We start from the raw sequence: 15,887 nt of genomic DNA, 5'->3' as shown, positions 1-15,887 counted from the left end.
AACGTTTTGTTGTCGTTTTATGAACTTGGGTGAAATTTGTATTGTTCCTGGCTTCTTCACTGTTGGCCAGACTAGTAAAATAAATCTCCAGTATGGTCGATAAGGCAATTTTAGAACGTTTTCGAATGTCTTTTCGGCCTTAACGCACACCGGCCGGAGTGGCAGTATACGTGGGTCCTCGCTCCTGCATTTTGCTCACTACCAAACACAAGCCAGTGCACCGTCCCGCGGAAGACTGAAACCAAAAGTGAACACACGATATCGGATGGAAACACAGAACATTCACTTTAAAAGGGGACATTTAGGTTAGGCTTTACCGTGACTGTTATTGACATCGAATGAAACAGCAAGTTTACTGTTACCATTCACTGTTTATTTATCTCCGCGACGCGTTTCGAAGGTTTAAACGTCCATCATCAGGTGGATTTGCATTTGATAGTAGGGCATACGTGTGTGTTGTGTTGCGATTTTGGGGTAACTTGTGATACTGTCTCCAGTGGTCGCACGTTACTTTCACTGTCGTACACATGACATATCAACTGTCATATTTTGTTTTGATGGGGGTTTAAATCTTCGAAACACGTCGTGGAGATAAATAAATAGTGACTGGCAACAGTAAAGTTGTTGTTTCATGCCACAACAAGACACTCAGCTGGCGCTGACCTATTGCGCTTTTAACAATGTACATGTGGCAACAAAGCTAAGAGGCGGACGAATCACAGCGGTTACGAGGCAAACTCCCCATCGCACCCCTCTCAGATTTAATGGTAAGTTGGCCCGTTTGAAAAATAGTTCAAATGGCTCTAAGCACTATGGGACTTAACATCTGAGGTCATCAGTGCCCTAGGCTTCGAACTACTTAAACCTAACTAACCTAAGGACATCACACACATCCATGCCCGAGACAGGATTCGAACTTGCGACCGTAGCAGCAGCGCGGTTCCGGACTGAAACACCTAGAACCGCTCGACCACAGCGGCCGGAGGCCCATTGGATAGACCGTTAAAAACTGAACACAAATCAAGCAAGAAAACAGGAAGAAGATGTACTGAACTGTGTAAAAATACTAAATACAAACAGTGAATGGTTCACATTTAACGTGTCCACATCGAGCGACGTTAACGACTGTCGTGTCAGGGTTGTGTGCTCATGGTGTTTGATTGCGAAGGGGGATATCCGGATTCAAATCTCACTCTGTCACTTTTTCTTTTTTTCCACAAAATTACGAACTTCTCGTCCGGTCATTGACGCGTCTTTTCGCTGTATTCAGATTTGTGTATGTGTCGTGTCGTAATGTTAGTTTGCAGCAGCGACGTTTAACGAAAGGTTCTCCAGACGTACGCATCTCCTATTTGCTCTGCACAGGTACCAACAGTTTTGACTCTTCAATCCCTCCGTTGTTTACTTGCGACATTAACATATTCTTACCACATGACTCATATTCTGTGATGAATAATGAGAATATGCGAGATGCTGCATACACCCCTCACAGAAACGAAAACGACATATATACGGGTATGAACTATGGTATAATGAAGGAATTCAAGAGTCACAACTTCCAAAACGGAACGCGAGAAAATGGTTCAAATGGCTCTGAGCACTATGGGACTTAACTGCTGAGGTCATCAGTCCCCTAGAACTTAGCCGGCCGCTGGTGTCCGAGCGATTCTGGCGCTACAGTCTGGAACCGCGCGACCGCTACGGTCGCAGGTTCGAATCCTGCCTCGGGCATGGATGTGTGTGATGTCCTTAGGTTAGTTAGGATTAAGTAGTTCTAAGTTCTAGGGGACTTATGACCTCAGCAGTTGAGTCCCATAGTGCTCAGAGCCATTTGAACCATAGAACTTATAACTACTTAAACCTAACTAACCTAAGGACATCACTCACATACATGCCCGAGGCAGGATTCGAACCTGCGAAAAACGGAACGCAAGAGGCATGACATGTGGTACCTGTGTAGGACATATAGGAGGTACGTACGTCTGGAGGTCCCTTTGTTACACGTTGCTGTTGCAAATAGACGTTACGCCACTGCACATACACAAATTTGAATACAGTGAGCAGACACATCAATGACCGGACGGGAAGTCGGGGAATAAATGGGACCGAGTGAAATTAGAACCCAGATATCCCCCTCCCCAATCAAACACCATGACCACACAACCACGACACGACAGTCGTTAACGTCGCTCGATATTGCGTACATTAAGTTTGGACTACTGTTTCTGACTGTTAATGTCTGACTATTAATGACTGCCGATGACCTCCTGATTGGCTGTTTTCAGCTCAACAATGGTTTTGGGGTTATTGTTGTACACCTTGCCTTTAATAAAGCTCCACAGAAAGGAGTCACATCTGTTCAGATCCGGAGAATATGGCGGCCAATCGACGCCCATGCCAGTGGCCTCTGGTTACCCCAGAGCCAGAATGCAGTCACCCGAGTACTCCTCCAGGACATCAAATACTCTCCTGCTTCGATGGCGTCGAGCTCCGTCTTGCCCTAACCACGTCTTGTCGAAACCAGGGTCACTTTGAATAATGGGGATGAAATCATCTTCCAAAACCTTCACTTACCATTCGGTAGTCACCGTGCCATCGAGGAATATCACTCCGACTATTTCGTGACTGGACATTGCACACCATACACTCACCTGTTGAGGGTGAAGAGACTTCTCGATCAGGAGACGCGGATTTTCAATCCCGGAATCGCGCCAATTTTGCTTACTGACGAGCCCATCCAAATGAAATTGGACAGTCATTAACGTTGCTCGATATTGCGTACATTAAGTTTGGACCACTGTTTCTATTTGGCTTCTTTTTTCCACAGTTTAGTACACCTTCTTCCTATTTTCAAGTTTGATCTGTTTTCAGTTTTTGACGGGCTATCCAATGGAGCGACTCACTTCTATATCTGAGAGGGGGGGGGAGGGGGGGGTGATAAGGCGTTTCCCTTGTTAACGCCAGCGGACTGCAGTGAGCAAGTGTAACCTTGAGTTGTCAAACTTTGTGACTGCCGCTTTACTAATTATGTTTTCCAATGCATGTTCAACTCTTTTTTACACTTAATCGATCTGAAGATGCCTGTAAAAATCAACCGAAACCAGTCATTGTGATTTAATTGTATTATCAAAATTACGGTCTAAGTATTAAAAGTTTTTTACATTAAAATGTTTTTTTTTTAATAAATTATCTTAAGACTGCTGTCTCCTTACTGATAATCGCGCGCTTCACACTTGACAGTTTTAATTCTGTCAGAGACAGCAAAGGACTTGGAAGAGCAGTTGAACGGAATGGACAGTGTCTTGAAAAAAGGATATAAGATGAACATCAACAAAAGCAAAACGAGGATAATGGAATGTAGTCGAATTAAGTCGGGCGATGCTGAGGACATTAGATTAAGAAATGAGACACTTAAAGTAGTAAAGGAGTTTTGCTATTTGGGGAGCAAAATAACTGATGATAGTCGAAGTAGAGAGGATATAAATTGTAGACTGGCAATGGCAAGGAAAGCGTTTCTGAAGAAGAGAAATTTGTTAACATCGAGCATAGAGTTAAGTGTCAGGAAGTCGTTTCTGAAAGTATTTGTATAGAGTGTAGCCATGTATGGAAGTATGCTGAAGATTAGATGGGTAGATCTCATAACTAATGAGGAGGTATTGTATAGAATTGGGGAGAAAAGGAGTTTGTGGCACAACTTGACTAGAACAAGGGGTCGGTGGGTAGGACATATTCTGAGGCATCAAGGGATCACCAATTTAGTATTGGAGGGCAGCGTGGAGGGTAAAAGTCGTAGAGGAAGACCATGAGATGAGTACACTAAACAGATTCAGAAGGATGTAGGTTGCAGTAGGTACTGGGAGATGAAGAAGCTTGCACAGGGTAGAGTAGCATGGAGAGCTGCATCAAACCAGTCTCAGGACTGAAGACCATAACAACAATAACAACAAGACTGCTGTCTCCTTATTGATAATGTCAGGCTTCACACTTGACAGTTTTTGTGCTTTTTCTCTTATGGCATTTATTCTGACCCTAGTATTATCTGCAAAGAGTACCAATTCTTCTTGAATATTCGGCAGTGAGTGACGTGAGCTTTCCGGCAGGGGCCTGGACGTGGTGGCGATCCAGCACTGCGTGCAGCTGCTCAAGCTGCTAGCCAGCCAGGGCCACACAGTGGTGTGCACCGTGCACCAGCCCAGTGCCATGCTCTTCAACGCATTCGACCACGTGTACCTGCTGTCTCGGGGCCAGTGTGTCTTCCAGGGTCAGCCGCGAGCTCTCGTGCCCTTCCTAGCCGAGCAGGGGCTCGAGTGCCCCATCAACCACAACCCTGCGGACTTCAGTGAGTACCTAACTTAAAAGTTATTGCACACAATCTGTCAAAAGTATCCGGGCACCCCTATGTAGTACAGAATAGACCACCAGGTGTCACAAGAGGCAGACCTGCCAGTATAAAGGGGAGGTGGTGAACTTTGTGTTGTCATAGAGAATCACTAACAACAGAATGGTCGTTCAAGAGAGCTCAGTGTTAAGAAGATTCTGATCATCGTCACCATCTGCTGGGTTGTGTGACTGCTGACATTCGTTCAGAAAGGGTGCCAAACTAAGGCGGCAGTGGAAATGGAGACACTGTGTCAAGCCAGTCCAGATGACTGCTTTGATTGCCTCATCACCGTGAGTGAGTGCTGAGTGTATCACTACGATCCTGAGTGAAAGGACGAAAGCATAAAATGAAAACATAAAAACTCATTGCAGCACAAAAAGGCAAAGATCCAACCATCATTCAGCAAGGTGATGCTGTGTGTTTTCTCGGACACCCATTGTGTGGTATGGTGCCAATAGAGAATTCTCTACAGGGACAAACCGTCACAAGAGCATACTACAAATCCCCTGATGAGACTGCAGAAGGCTGTCAAGACAAAATGTTGTGGGAAGCTTTTAAAGATGGTATTGTTGGTCCTCAACACCCCAGCTCATTCTGCAGAAGATATAGTAACACATGTTGCTTCTTTGAGCTACTAATTTTTGCCTCATCCCCATTTTTTTCTTGTGTGGCATACAGAGACTTCTTCCTCCTTCCACAGATGAAGAAACCATTAGTAGCAGACATTTCCAGAACGATAAAAAAGTAATTTTTGAGATGGAATGTTTCCTGAAAAGCTGAAATGCAGGTTTTACAACCAAGTTCTCCACATAACAACCAAGTTCTCCACTAAATGACCCAGCTTTGAAAATATACATCACTTATGTAAAGACAGACTATCATTATCATCAAGTTTCACTGTTAAAGCCTTTTTTTATAGGAAATAGTAAAAACTCCATGATCACTCCTCCTATGTTATCAGAAACGAATTCCTTTATGTTGTACAATGGCTGGAAAACCAACTAGTCACAATTTTTTTAAATGTATGTTCAGGAATACCTTCTACAAGTAGTAGAACAAGAGTGTACCTGTGATTCTTCAGTTTATCCCGGCATATTTCTTGCTCAAACAGTCCACGGGTGTACTGCCCGTTGGACACTATGGACTGGCAGTACACCTGTGGACCATTCGAGCAAGAGTGTACCTGTCATCTAATTGGGGAGGAGAGTGGAGCTAGCTCATATCTCATATTAGCATGGAATTGGGAGGAATGACAGAAACTAAGTGCAGCTTATTCCTAAATAAACACAAAAATATATATGTTAATGACCAAACATACCAATGCTACCACTTTATAACAGGAACCTATAAAGTACTTAACTGTGAGAGTATGTCTGTATGAGATATGAACAAATTATATAATTTATCATGAGTATATACATCAAAGAACTTAGTGGAACTGGTCTCCTCAGAGGGAACCATCTGCTGTGTTTTGTTGTCATAAGTTACGTTTATTTACTCTAAACCAATAAGGAGCTTGGGCAACTATGTTGTCAACAAGATTTTTCATGGTAGATGTCACTCAATAAAATTAGTCACCTATCAACTACATCAGTGGAATAGTTTTTGCTATAAAGCATTTAAAAGTAGTTTTTTGGTGTGTGTCATTCAAATGGATGAACTGGAATATATCACCATAAAATGCTTCAATCAGGAAGAAAATTCATCAAAAGTTGGTGAGGATTTCGTAAGGCATCACTTTGTCACTTTCAACAGTTAAGAATTATGCGAGTAAATTCAAATATGGTGTACGGCTCACAGTACTGACCCTCACAACTTATGTCCCAAAACTGCAACCACAGACAAGAACACCCAAAAAGCGTACAGTATGTTATTTGTTGTTTGTGCAAGGTGCATACAATAAATAAGCCCATAGATATCTAGGTCCACTTCCATAGCTGAACACTCATCATGTCTGACTGCCATTTGAAGAACCTGTGTTTGATTCCCAGTATTGTCAGGGATTATTTGGTGGAATGAACTGGAACAGAGTGCACTGAGCCTAGTGAAACCAATTTATAAAGTATGTGAATCAGTAGCTGCAGCTATAAGTTTCGGAAAGCTGACAACAACTGAGAGAGTTGTTTTCTAAGCGTATGACCCTCCATAGGGCATCCAGTGCCACTGTTAGCAGAAAACAACATGGCAGATGGTCATTGTTGCAAGGTGTTCAGGGTCTGGTAGAAAGACATAGTTTTCATAGTCATATAAGAGGAAAGAATATAGTACATTTCATACAAAGAATTACTAATGAGGACAGCTTGTGCAAGATAAGATTTGTGTATGTAGTATGATGTCCAAAAGCAATTCAAGACCAAAATGTTTGAACAAGTTTGAAACTAACCAACTGATCTTGTGTATTGATTTGATACTGTGTATGAAACTCGCATTCATTGATTCATGCTAGAAATGGAAAAAAAAAAAAAAAACATCAAAGCAGAGGGTGAATGCCAATGTTCCTGTACCAAAAAATTGGAACTCAATTTCATCTTCTGGAAAAATATGGCTCGCGTTTCCTTGGATGCGAAGGAGTTGTTCTTGTCAATTATCTTGTAGTTTAGATGTAAAAGTAGAACATGCCAAAAAGATTTGGACTGAAAAAGAAAAAAAGCTGGTTCTATTCCCCAACATACAATGCCCATGCAGTATGTTTTCATCACCTGGAATATTCATTTGCAACTACTGGGTCCTTTTCTCAAAATACTCAGCATAGAGACTTGAAATATTCATATTTTATATTTTTAAAATTATACCATGTTTTGTTTCATTGCTATCTGTAATTTTTTACAGTTCTTGAAATGGTCCAAGGAGAAAATGCTGGCAATGTTACAATGTTGTCAGCTGAAATGATGAATGGAAGGGTGACAGCAAAACTGGACACAGAAACAAATACTGTAAGACTTGCAAGTGGTAAGTGTTCTAACCAACACAAATTACCTTAAAATCAATAACAGTCACTGCCATCTCAAATAGTTGACACTTGTACGTTAAAATAAGAAAATTATCAAGATACGTACACAGTAGTGGAAACTAACGTAAAGGCAGTGTTCCAGGAAAGTAATAGTACAATGTCTGAATCATACATGAATCAAATTTACAATCAAAGCAATATAAGACAGAAATAATCAGGACTGAATAACATAGTTTCTTTCATAAGATGAGTAACAAAATAAGGCGTTTGCATTTTGTGAATGGAAACTGGTATAAAGGCATTCACTGTTCTGTTGTATTATCGCATTGTTAGGGTTTTGTCCAACCTCTATTCTTCCTAATTACCTCAAAAATTCTCTTCAGCATTGATTTCGTTAGTGTTAGTTGTTCTTGCAGTGGAACTGTCAACCACTCTTCTTTTGTTGCTCTTTTCAGCTTACATATAGCCTCAAATTGCCTTCCATTGCAATAAACATGTATTGCAAGTATTCCCCTAACGTTTTCCATGCAGTTCAAATCCAGGTTATGTGTAGGTCAGGGCAAGACATCAAAATCTTTATCCACAAACCACTCTTTGTTTGTAGCAGAAACATACACAGATGCATTATTTTGTTGAAACAAGACTTTTTTACCCAAAGTCCTCATACATTCTAATCATTTCTGGCACAACTTTGATATATAGACAGGTCTTGATCATACAGTTCTTTATTAAAATACATGTTTCAAAATTTCATCATCAGACTACCTCTACCGTGGAAGTATTTCTACATCAAGTAATGCTAATCAGTTCTGTTTCTAGCTTCTCAGCATACATGTTAGAGTTAATTCTAGTTTTCAGCCAAGCAATGCCTGACTTATCTTTAGTGCGCAAGGCTGTCCATGTCATAACACTTCCACCATCAAAATTTCTGTTCATTCTAACCTACTGTTCTATTCTCAGATCATTCCAATAGTACTGATATCCATCTTGCCCATCTACATTAAACTTCCTCTCATCACTGAAGATCACTTTATCCCATTCTGAAATCTATGACATGTGTGTTCTACCAAACTCCAATCTAGCCTGTTTATGTTTGGGTATTAGTGGGGGCAGGGCTTTTTTTTCTAAAAAAAAGTTTGAGTGTACTCTGACACTGGGTATAATGCAGCGAAAATTACTTATAACTGAAGCGTGGGATACCACCCGTCTGCTTTTAGCCATGACGTCATCAACATCATCATGGTAGCGGGACCATAGAGACATCTATCGGTAGCTCAGCGTTTGTGTGTAAGCATATCCATTTAGCACCACCATCGCCCACTATTAGCGGGCGAGGGCACTACATGCTTGTCGAACTGGCTGCCAGCAATTCAGTTGTCAAGAACAATTGCTGCAGCTTCAAAATGCTTGAAACAGTCAATGACATCACTTTTCCCACCAAAAACTGCACTGGGATCGTTCGTATTGCAACTACCAAAAAGGAAAAATGAATTAAAAATTTACATCTGTGAAATAAATCTTCGGCATTCTTCGAAGTTCTCAACGTCATAAAAAAATTACTTTGTTGACGAAAAAGTTTAGGGGTACGCATCCCCCAGCGTTCCCCCAGAAAAACAGCACTGAGTGTGGGTTTCTACAATATTTTCTTGAATTTGAGATGTTTGTCAAGGTACAAAATTTGTCATACATATCTGGTAGTTACTGGCAACTGAAAATTGGCAAGATGTTGAGAAGGATAATGGTTTGTGGCCCTTGCCTTGCACAAAATTAACTCTTTCTATGCCTCAAATAATTTTCTACTTTGCCCATATTTTCTATTCTGTCCTTAGTGCATGCCCAATCTAAAGAAATTATCAACCGCATGTAAGGGTACAGTACCCTTACATAGTATCGATCATACACTCTATTCAGCGATCATGAACTAAAGCAAAGACTGCAGTGCAGCCAACAATATGCGAGTGGGTGAGCGAGAGGCTAGAGATGGTTGCTTGGTAATGAGGCCACTATGAAGTATGGTAGGAACGAGTGTTTGAATGCCTCTGTGCATGCAGTAATTATTCTAAACTGATCCTCATGATCCCCATGTGAGTGACATTTAGGAGATTGTAATATATTCCTAGAGTCATCATTTAAAGCTGGTTTCTGAAACTTTGTCAGTATACTTTCTCAGAATAGTTTACATCTGTCTTCAAGAGTCTCCCAGTTCAGTTCCTTCAGTATCTCTGTGACACTCTGCCCTGGATCAAACAAACCTGTGACCATTCATACTGCCCTTCTCTGTATATGTTCAGTATCTGCTGTTAGTCCTATTTGATATGAGTCCCACACACTGAGGCAATATTCTAGAACCGGTCACATGAGCGATTTGTGAGCAATCTCCTTTGTATACTGACTGCACTCCTCCAGTATTCTACCAATAAAGCAAAGTCGACCACCTGCTTTACTTACAACTGAGCCTATGTGATCATTCCATTCCACATCCCTTCGTAGATTTATATACAGGTATTTGTATGAGTTGCCAATTCCAACAGTGACTCATTGACGTTATAGAAATAGGATACTTTTTTTTCATTTTGTTAAGTACATAATTTTACATTGCTGAACATTTAAAGCAGGTTGCCGGTCCTTGCATAATCTGAATATTTATGCAACTTCTTTCAGGTAGTATATCATTATAGATAACTGCACCATCTGCAAAAAGTCTGAAGTTGCTATTAATATTGTCTTCAAGATCATTAATATATAACATGAACATCAAGGATCCCAATACACTTCCCTGGGGCACACCTGAAGTTAGTTCTACATCTGACAATGACTCTCCACCCAAGATAAAATGCTGCATCCTCCCTGTCAAAAAGTCTTCAATCCAGTTAAAAATTTCACTTTTCTTACATCAAAATGACCAAGGGAATCAAGTGAATGCAGTAGTATTTTTTTTTATTTCTAAGAAGCATGTGACTCAGTACTTCACCAGATTTTATCAACAATAGTATGATTACGTGGGTGCAGTTTGTAGAGAAAATGCAACTTGCTGCCTTGAATGGATAGTCATTGGTTGAAGTGAAAGTAACATCAGGCATGCCCCAGGGAAGTGTGATGGGCTGTTGTTGTTCATGTTGTATGTTATGATCAGGCATACATTATTAATAGTAGCTTCAGATTTTTTGCAGGTGATACATTTATCTATACTGAAGTACTATCTGAAAAAAGCAGCACAAATAGCCAGTTAGATATCAATAAGATTTCAAAGCATTGCACAGTTTGGTAAATTTTTTAAATGTTCAGAAATACAAAACTATATATTTTGCAAAATGCAGAGAAATAGTATCCTGTAACTACAGTCAGTCAGTGAATCATAAATGAAACCAATCAGCTATTTGTGTGTAACAATTTGTAAGGGCGTAAAAATGGAGGATCGCATAGGTTCTTCATAAGTAAGGCAGTTGGAATGCATCAGTTCACTGGCAGCTGTGCGGTCAGTACAGCTGACTGCTATGCAGGGACCCTGAGTTCGATTCCTGGGCAGGTCGGAGATTTAATGTCCTTGAGGATTTGGTGCTTTGTTGTTGCGCATGCAAGTCATCTAAGCAGCATTAAATATAAAAACACTTGCACCAGGCAACTAAATATCCCAGGTGGGATATCCTGGGCAAAAATGACCTACGGTCAACTTTTTTTTCCATTGGCGGGATATTGGAAAAAAGTTGTCAGTCTATAAAGAAGACTGCTAACAATCTTTATACATTGTGTTAAACTGTTGTACAGTATGCGTCAAGCATTTACAGGTTCTTCGTCTGTTAAACATCTTTCAATTGACCTTGCATCTTGCTCCAGCATTTATTATTGTCATGAATACTATAAATCTGTGTGTCAGAATGAATGGGTGCAGAAATCTGTATCCAGTGTTGAAACACAATGCAATGTTGCCAATTATTCTATAGGACACACAGCATACTTTTAAAAAATATGTATAGTATTAAAGTAACAACAGTAAAATATTAAGACCACCATGCAACAGCATCAGATACCGATAGCAGTAATGCTGCAAATACAAGGGTGGTTTGAAAAGTTCTCCAAACAGAATATAAAAAAAAAATACTTACATCATTGAAACTTTTTTTTATTTTTCAATGTAGTCTCCTTGTAGATTAAAGCACTTGGTCCAGTGATGTTCCCGTGCCTTGATCCCATCTCAAAAAAGAGTTTCCTCCAGTCCTGCAAAATAGTTGTCAACTCCAGCCATCAATTCTTCATTTGAAGTTTTGGGAAGAGATGGAAGTCTGACAGAGCCATATCAGGTGAATAAAGTGGATTCTGGCAACAACTGATGCCTTAGTTCATGTAATTTTGGTATGTCCATTCTCATGTGTTTTTGATCCAGCATCAAGAGTCGCAGCACCCATCTTGCTAATAATTTTTTCATTTTTAATTCTTCAGTTAAAATGTGATATACCTGTTCAGGTGTCATCTGGCAAGCATGAGTAATTTCATGCACTTTCAATTGGTGATCCTCCATGACCATTTTGTGCACTTTTGCAATGATTTCTGGAATAGAGACACATCTTGGCCGACCACTGCATGGATCATCATCTAAGCTCTGCAACCAAATTTAAATTATTTTTCCATTTGGCAACAGTTGAATACAAAGGAGCACAGTGCCCCAGTGTATTCTGGAAATTGGTATGAATGTCCTTTGCTTTCATGCCTTTCTTTATGAAGAACTTAATCACTGCTCGAATCTTGATTTTTTCCATCTTCGCAAATTACTACCCTGGAACAGCAACAGAGCCACGTCACCACCACAGCTCTCTTCCAAGAGCAATGATGTGGCACATGTTTACAGGCAACAGTCCAATATATATCAAGTGAACAACTCATTGCACTAGAGCTGACCCTCATGGTGATTCCGAGAACTTATCAGACCACCCTCGTATTATGGTGGAAATGTTGCTACATTGTCTTCCTCTTTATATTTTGGTATTTTAATGTGGGTATACTTTTTTCAGTGTTCACAGATGACACCCAAATGCCTCAGTATGATTATGCTCTGATGTTTAAGAAAGATAGCCACTGGAGCAGCGATTTTCCTACATCATTCTTTATGCAGTTCGTTATAATACTAAGGAGAATGCTTCTACAGAAAAGCAGAAATACGGTATGTTAAAAAGTAGCAATTCACAGCACAGAAGTAATTAAAATTAAAGATTAACAATTAAATACAGGTGTTTTATGTTACTTGATTACAACTAATCATATGCTACTCCACATATAAGGCTTGAAAAATAGTTCCTTGTATAAGTAGGAAATTCACTACTTTAAGAAGAAAATTCTGTTAGTTTGCTAGTTACAACATCTGGCTCTATTTCATCCACCATAGCATGCTTAAATAACTGTCACAGATTGTTAAGTTGTGACACAATTACTATAATGAACCACTGTCACAAGAAGATATCCTTAACATTGTTTTACTGTAGTATTCTTGAGTATATTCAAAGTCTGAATATAATAAATTCCCTTGAGACAGAAAAGATTCTGTCCACAAATTAACACAGATTAGAAAGCATTGCTCATGCAAAACTCAGCTTGCCCTTTTCTCACACAATATCCTATGAGCCATGGATGGAGGGCAACATGCAGATTCCACATTCATAGATTTCTAACTGTAGATTAAAACTGAAGAAACTGCAAAAAGGAGGGAATTTAAGCGGATGGGTACTGGATAAACGGACTAAACCAGAGGTTGTACAGAGTTTCAGGGAGAGCATAAGGGAACAATTGACAGGAATGGCGGAAAGAAATGCAGTAGAAGAAGAATGGGTAGCTTTGAGAGATGAAGTAGTGAAGACAGCAGAAGATCAAGTAGGTAAAGAGACAAGGTCTAGTAGAAATCCTTGGGTAACAGAAGAAATATTGAATTTAATTGATGAAAGGAGAAAATATAAAAATGCAGTAAATGAAGCAGGCAAAAAGGAATGAGATCGACAGGAAGTGCAAAATGGCTAAGCAGGGATGGCTAGAGGACAAATGTAAGGATGTAGAGGCTTATCTCACTAGGGCTAAGATAGATACTGCCTACAGAAAAATTAAAAAGCCCTTTGGAGAAAAGAGAACCACTTGTATGAATATCAAGAGCTCGGATGGAAACCCAGTTCTAAGCAAAGAAGGGAAAGCAGAAATATGGAAGGAGTATATAGAGGGTCTATACAAGGGTGATGACGACAATATTATGGAAATGGAAGAGGATGTAGATGAAGATGAAATGGGAGATACGATACTGTGTAAAGAGTTTGACAGAGCACTGAAAGACCTGAATTGAAACAAGGCCCCGGGAGTAGACAATATTCTGTTAGAACTACTGACGGCCTTGGGAGAGCCAGCCCTGACAAAACTCTATCATTTGGTGAGCAAGATGTATGAGACAGGCGATTTACCCTCAGACTTCAAGAAGAATATAATAATTCCAATCCCAAAGAAAGCAGGTGCTGACAGATGTGAAAATTACCAAACAATCAGTTTAATAAGTTACGGATGCAAAATACTAATGCGAATTCTTTACAGACGAATGGAAAAACTGGTAGAAGCTGACCTCAGGGAAGATCAGTTTGGATTCCATAGAAATATTGGAACACGTGAGGCAATACTGACCCTACAACTTATCTTAGAAGCTAGATTAAGAAAAAGGCAAATCTACATTTCTAGCATTTGTAGACTTAGAGAAAGCTTTTGACAATGTTGACTGGAATACTTTCTTTCAAATTCTGATGGTGCCAGGGGTAAAATACAGGGAGCAAAAGGCTATTTACAATTTGTACAGAAACCAGATGGCAGTTATAAGAGTCGAGGGACATGAAAGGGAAGGGAGTGAGACAGGGTTGTAGCCTATCCCCAATGTTATTCAATCTGTATATTGAGCAAGCAATAAAGGAAACAAAAGAAAAATTCGGAGTAGGTATTAAAATCCATGGAGAAGTAATAAAAACGTTGAGGTTCGCCGATGACATTGTAATTCTGTCAGAGACAGCAAAGGACTTAGAAGAGCAGTTGAACGGAATGATTAGTGTCTAGAAAGGAGGATATAAGATGAACATCAACAAAATCAAAACGAGGATAATGAAATGTATTCGAATTAAGTCGGGTGATGCTGAGGGAATCAGATTAGGAAATGAGACACTTAAAGTAGTAAAGGAGTTTTGATATTTGGGGAGCAAAATAACTGATGATAGTCGAAGTAGAGAGGATATAAAATGTAGACTGTCAATGGCAAGGAAAGCATTTCTGAAGAAGAGAAATTTGTTAAAATCGAGTATAGATTTAAGTGTCAGGAAGTCGTTTCTGGTAGTATTTGTATGGAGTGTAGCCATGTATGGAAGTGAGACATGGACGATAACTAGTTTGGACAAGAAGAGAATAGAAGCTTTCGAAATGTGGTGCTACAGAAGAATGCTGAAGATTAGATGGGTAGATCATATAACTAATGAGGAGGTATTGAATAGGATTGGGGAAAAGAGAAGTTTGTGGCACAACTTGATTAGAAGAAGGGATCGGTTGGTAGGACATGTTCTGAGGCATCAAGGGATCACCAATTTAGTAATGGAGGGCAGCATGGAGGGTAAAAATCACAGAGGAAGACCATGAGATGAATACACTAAGTAGATTCAGAAGAATGTAGGTTGCAGTAGGTACTGGGAGATGAAGAAGCTTGCGTAGGATAGAGTTGCATGGAGAGCTGCATCAAACCAGTCTCAGGACTGAAGACCACAACAACAACAGATTTCTAAAAACTGTCTGACACAGTTCCCCTCTGCAGGTTGTTAACAAAGGTCCAAGAATATGGAAGGAAGCAAGATTAGAGTCTAACATCCCACCGAATGAGCATATGGATTAGGTTCCCCGGAATGGAAGTGGCTCAAAAACTTCTTAAGTAATAGTGTTCAGTATATTGCACTGGTTGGCAAGTGTTCATTAGAGACACCAGGAGTGTCCCAGGGAAGAATGATAGGACCACTATTGTTTTCTTTATGCATAACTGCTCTAACAGGTGAGTAGTAAACTGCAACTGTTTGCTAACAACGCTTTAGTGTGGGGGAAAACATATTGACTGAGTGACTGTAGGAGGATACACGATGACTTAGACAGAATTTCTTCTTGGTGCAGTGTATGATAGCTTGCTCTAAATGTAGAAAGAATTAAGTTAATGCAAATCAATAGGAAAAGCAATCTTGTAATTTTCAAATACAGTATTAGTAGTGTGCCACTTGTCTCAGTCTTGCCAATTAAATATTTAGGGGTAATGTAGCAAAGCAATATGAAATGGAATGAGCAAGAAAGATTGGTAGGAGAGAAGGTTAATTTATTGTGAGAATTTAAAGAAAGTATTGCTCCCCACTCCACACCCCGTAGAGGTGCTTGCGCAGTATGTATGTAGATGTAGATGGAGATGGTGAAGATGACTGAACAACCACTTACAGTCTGATAAATACACAGTACATATTCATGTAAGTCAAACAGGCTGTGTGTGTGTGTGTCTATATATATATATATATATATATATATATA

At 39.8% G+C, this 15,887-nt stretch overlaps 1 protein-coding gene across 1 annotated transcript in view; it reads left to right on the top strand.

Annotated features, from left to right (window-relative positions):
* LOC126194819 (ATP-binding cassette subfamily G member 4-like) overlaps positions 1-15,887 on the top strand; it is a 328,478-nt gene that overhangs the window by 281,221 nt on the left and 31,370 nt on the right. The window contains exons 5-7 of the mRNA XM_049933146.1: positions 4,101-4,339; positions 7,211-7,330; positions 12,338-12,486. Of these exons, the coding sequence (XP_049789103.1) occupies positions 4,101-4,339; positions 7,211-7,330; positions 12,338-12,486 (508 nt within the window). The remainder of the gene's footprint in view (positions 1-4,100; positions 4,340-7,210; positions 7,331-12,337; positions 12,487-15,887) is intronic.

Source organism: Schistocerca nitens, chromosome 7 (assembly GCF_023898315.1).
Source record: "Schistocerca nitens isolate TAMUIC-IGC-003100 chromosome 7, iqSchNite1.1, whole genome shotgun sequence".
NCBI lineage: Eukaryota > Metazoa > Arthropoda > Insecta > Orthoptera > Acrididae > Schistocerca > Schistocerca nitens.
Note: the sequence above shows the minus strand (reverse complement) of the source record. Positions and strands in the feature narration are given on the sequence as shown.